General features: G+C 37.9%; 1 protein-coding gene across 1 annotated transcript; it reads right to left on the bottom strand.

Annotated features, from left to right (window-relative positions):
- Window positions 1–603: 603 nt before the first annotated feature.
- LOC311077132 (protein disulfide-isomerase A2-like) lies at window positions 604–5,003 on the bottom strand. The gene is made up of 5 exons (XM_084138943.1): window positions 4,812–5,003; window positions 4,616–4,736; window positions 3,921–4,102; window positions 928–1,083; window positions 604–828 (listed from the first exon to the last, which is right to left on the bottom strand). The coding sequence occupies exons 1-5, from the start codon at window positions 4,881–4,883 to the stop codon at window positions 763–765; spliced, it is 597 nt and encodes a 198-aa protein (XP_083995069.1). The 5' UTR covers window positions 4,884–5,003; the 3' UTR covers window positions 604–762.
- Window positions 5,004–5,034: the final 31 nt, after the last annotated feature.

Below are 5,034 nucleotides of genomic sequence, written 5' to 3'. Positions count from 1 at the left end.
AAAAAATACTGTAATACAATAATGTGTAACATTTAATTCTGCATACTTTAAATAGTAAAACATACCACTGTGATGTAGTGATACCTTATATTTATATTTAAAAAAAATGCCATTACAGTAATCATTTTTTTTTTTTTTTTACATAAAATGTTATTGTCATTTAAAAAATAAATCCAGTCAATCCTTCAATCCAGTCATGTTTTTGACAATTCTGTGAGATTCACCCATACAATTTTCTGAAGCCAAATACTTGTTAGGTTTATGGTATAGTTTTGGCCACTAGAGGCCCTCATCGTGTTTCATTTCAGTTTCCCGCTTTTGTATCATGTGTCATTGTTCTCACTGTGCCTCTTTCCTGTGTGAGTGTATTTAGGTTGCTCTGTTCCTCAGTTTGATATGTTAAAACCAAACTCTCCTGTCTTTCGGTAAATCCCTCTTGTGATTTTCTCTGGATTTATGACATTAAGTGTATTTCCTGATTGAGCTCTCATTTCTGCCCTCACAGCGTAGTTCTAACCTCTGTCCTTACAATACTGACACTGAGAGTGTCTGATCCCACACCACAGAAATAAATTATAGACCATCAGGACCATGAATAAAACCTTTACATGTTAAGCTATTTTTATTCAATTTAGTCAGGTATGTAGTTTGTTGTAATGTGCAGAGAAAATGACATTAATCTGATAAAACACATTTGGCTCATGTTGCATAAATCTCACACTGATCTAGTTCAGTACAAAGGATTTGATTTATGCCTTGTTTTTACAGCTCATCTTTGCTTGTTTCATTGGTAGATTTTGGTGACTCTTCTATCGATTCACTCGACACCTGAAAAGCAGAAAGAAACACACCAACTATATTACTCAAATCAAAAAGTGCTAAATAATCAGGCTTAACAATCAATCCATCTGTTGGCTTTTGACTGACCTCATCTTCATCATCATCGTCATCATCATCATCATCATCATCATCATCATCATTGTCCTCATCCTCATCTTTGCTCTCTTCTTCTGGTAACTCTCCTCCATTATCCAGAAACTTTGAGAATGTTTCCAAATCTCTATTTCCATCATAGTCAACAATCTGATTTAAAAAAGTATTTTAAAAGCATTTTTTCAGTACTGACATTCTCACTTAGTTACACATAATAACGTAAGAAAAAACAACAACATAGGCCTATCATTTGATGTCCATTTAAAATATATCTTACCAGTTAATGTTAAATGTCAAACTTTTTTGTTAAATATTTTTTGGGGCGCATAAATTTAAACATATAAGTTTAAGATAACTGTAAAACAAATGTACAAATGTTTTTTATAAATAAAAAATATATATTTCATACATAATATATATTTTAAAAAATGATTTGGACTCTAAGGGGGCATTTACATAAATCTGTGTACACAACACAGTTTTCAACTAAAAATGGAAAACTTTGTATGCGTTTTGGCCATTAACTTACACACCAACAGCGTTTTGAACACGGGTGTCAAACTGCAAGTTTTTGAAAATGATACCAGAGAATGTCTAATAAGGTGAGAAGTTTCACTCTCAGTACACTTCCGGCTTCTGAAATGGTTGCAGTTCCACTCTGATTCCATATGAGGGCGCTCACAGGACGAGTGCAGAATGAATGGAGGTCTATGGCAGTATACCCATCAAAATCCACTTTTCTCAGGAAATAATTTTTTGTCTAGTAATTTGAATATTGTATTCGAAAGGAGATGCAAAGAAATTACACATTGCTGGGTGTTAGATTTTTTAGAGTCACTTATTTGCTTTAAAAAGTCTTTTAAAGTGTCAATGACGTCGTACACATCGTGCAACCAGAGATACTGCTTTACGACAATCCTTCAGTCACTTTGGTGCTTTCGCGCTCTGCACTTTCTTTTCTCTCGAGGCATCGACAACACAGCTGACACAGGTAAATACACGTGCTAGAAGAGTTTTTGTTTTGTTTGTTTCTGGTCCCGCTTCGGATGCCACGATGCCATCAAGCGGTATCTCTGGTCGTAATCAGTCCTTCACTGATCAATCAGCGTTCATTAGCAGAATGCTAGCGTGTTATGGGCAACAACAACTCAACCTGTAAGAAATCGAAAGGACATAAGTACTCGTTCATTCAACTTCCGACCTATAACCCATGTTGAACTTGCAAAACCTACAATCGAATCTGAGATTTCTCAACGGCAATCGGGTGAAAGAGACAAATTTAGCCGTCTAGCCCCATAGACTCCCATTCATTTTGCACTCATGGGCAATCGCCCCCAGTGGAACTCTGGTGGAACTACAACCAAAATTCGGTACAATAGGACTTAATAGGGAGTGGGCAGGCTCTCCGCAGACGGGCTCTGATGATACTGTTAAGCCTGTTTTATACTTCTGCGTCGGACCTTCGCCGAAGCCTCTACGCTGTAGGCAACGCGTTGGTTTTCATTTATACTTCTGTGTCGTTGTCCGCGTTGACGCGCAATTACACTTGCAGAGGGAGCATGTGAAACCCGAGGGAGGGGTTCTAGCAGACCAATCACAGCGCTTGTGTCCGCGTAGAGTTGACGCGTTGTTACATTTTTGGAGAGGTGCACGTCAGGGTACGCCGAAGGGTACGCGCGCTACACACAGCCTACGACGTAGCTACGGCGTGAGTTTGACGCAGAAGTATAAAACAGGCTTTATCGTCTCTGTGTAAACAAAATGCGAATTTTTTAAAATAGTGACGTCATGCGCATGCGTATTAGTACGTGTGGTGTTTCTTTTCGATGAGACATTGCCATCTGCTGGCCTGGCATGCATACTACAGCGTTTTTAGTCGTTTTCACGGATCCATGTGAACGTGGATTATTTTGACAATTTTGTCAAAAAATTACAGTTTTTAGTAGGCTCTACTCTGGAACAGACTGTCTGATTAACTTGTGTGTGTGTATATGTAAATGTGTCTACTTGAACGAACTTATTTAACAGTATACTTGATAAACATACTATAATTTCTAACAAAAAACAATATCTGTGTGTGTGTGTGTGTGTGTGTGTGAGAGAGAGAGAGAGAGAGAGAGAGTGTGTCTGTGTGTGTGTGTGTGTGTGTCTTCTTAATCAGAGTCACAGTGCTGACAAATGAATGCCGGTAACCCTGGAGTGCAGGCTTTGTGGGCCCAGAGACTGCAATAGGCATTCTGTAAAAATATTAAAATCAATCAGTTGTATGATAGGGGATGGTTGTAACACTTTTTCAAGAAGTGTTACAACCCACCCCACCCCTGTCAGTCACTGTTTAGCTAGCTGTATTAGCATACTGGTTTGAAATTAGCAGGGGAAAACTGCATCACATGTTGCTTAAGAAACTACATTTTAATCTAATATAAGTCATATTTTATCTGCAATAGTTTAGATACTAGACAAAAAATAGTCTTGGTCAAAAAATTTACTTTCTTACCTCAAAATCAGTTTTTTCTCTATAAATTCAGAATGTGTCGGTTTCCAGACTTGACAACCTCCATGCGGTATCAGGGAGGCAGTAGGTAAATATTGAAATGATCACATGACTCCTATCTTATCCCCAAGTGGTGGAAATGGTGGTGTTACAACTCTCCTCGTGTTACAACCATACCCGGTCTCCCCTACATCGTTATTGTGTAAACGTAGGCCTACCCAAAAATTGATAGATAAATCAAAGCCATTTGTCTAACCAGGTTGTGTTCCAAATTTGAAGTTGATATCACAAAAATGTAATCCACTAAAAGGTTTTAAAATACCGTTTCAATGTTCAACGGTTTTCACAGGATGAATTTTTATGGTTTTTGAATGATACCTAATTTATGATGATTACTAAAATATGTGATAAAGGCAATAAAAAGAGCGCCAGGTGTCACACTACCAAGACACTGATAGGTAACAGGCTTTAGAGTGTGTGTATTGTTGCGAACCTTCTTTTCAGTCCCAGCAGGAAAGTATTTAATGGTGGGAAATCCCTGTATAATGACATCTTCCACATCGTTTTCTGTGGCATCCATTTTTGCAATTATTATGTCCTCATGGTCTTTGTACTTCTCTCCCAACGCATCCCACACAGGAACCAGCTGCTGACAGTGACCACACCATGGAGCATCTGTGAGAATGACACAAATGATAAAGTCGGCTGAAATGGAAATTGCGATTGTCTTTTCTTCCCTGTTGTGATGTAAGCTATATCTGAGTAAAACGACTTCTCGATCAAGAAAAATTGTAGGCTGGCACTTGATTTTGTCTATATGGAATTGATTGGATCGTTGGACTATTGTGGTTTGCTATTGGTCGATCTCATGTGAGTGACAGGTTGTCCCGCCCTCACGGCAGTAAACACGTCATCAAGGAAGAGAAGTCGTTGCAAGAAGGAGGGGAAGTTATTTTGTTTATAAATTGCGATGGCATGTGATTTAAAATAAATAAATAATGATGTGCGCGAATAAATAATTTAGAATAGAAATTGTCAATTTCGATTTCATGCTGACTTTAATGCTACTATTAAATACTTAAGATAGCCTAAGAAGAACTAACTTACAAAATTCCCTTCTGATATAATCTAAACGTAACCCTTGTACATGCTATTTGTTGGAAATAAAGCATTAAAAAAAAAACTTACAAAATTCCACAAATACGTTCTTAGTCTCATCAAAAGCCACTTCGTTAAAGTTCTTCCCTACAAGAACTTTAACCGGATTCTCGTCCCAGTTCTCAGGAATTTCTTGAGTCTTCAAAAAGGGCTAGAATAAAGTGCAGATTGTTTTTTAGGCAGATTTAGAAACTTGATCAGTATTCTGTATTGCTGCATTACACACCTTCACAGTCTCATCCAGAACACCCTGGCAAAATGTTCTCAGCGTGTCTTTGTTGATGGTTGATCCTTCCATTGCGTATGTCACCACTTTCTCAGTGTTAATCAGGCGAATTATAGGAGCGTTATTTGCAGAGATACTGAAATACTTCAGCACATGATCCGCTTTGTCAGATGTAACATCTAACGTGATGAAAAGCACCTACGCACATACACACACACAGACT

Source organism: Abramis brama (genome assembly GCF_963993115.1).
Source record: "Abramis brama genome assembly, contig: SCAFFOLD_200, whole genome shotgun sequence".
NCBI lineage: Eukaryota > Metazoa > Chordata > Actinopteri > Cypriniformes > Leuciscidae > Abramis > Abramis brama.
Note: the sequence above shows the minus strand (reverse complement) of the source record. Positions and strands in the feature narration are given on the sequence as shown.

What these genes read in the sequence shown, in the direction of transcription:
- LOC311077132 (XM_084138943.1), bottom strand. Translation starts at nt 4,883, where the DNA reads ATGGAAGGATCAACCATCAACAAAGACACGCTGAGAACATTTTGCCAG. An exon ending in TTCTGGATGAGACTGTGAAG is followed by an intron (nt 4,737 to 4,811) that starts GTGTGTAATGCA and finishes ACTTTATTCTAG; the next exon opens with CCCTTTTTGAAGACTCAAGA. An exon ending in GAACGTATTTGTGGAATTTT is followed by an intron (nt 4,103 to 4,615) that starts GTAAGTTTTTTT and finishes TCATTCTCACAG; the next exon opens with ATGCTCCATGGTGTGGTCAC.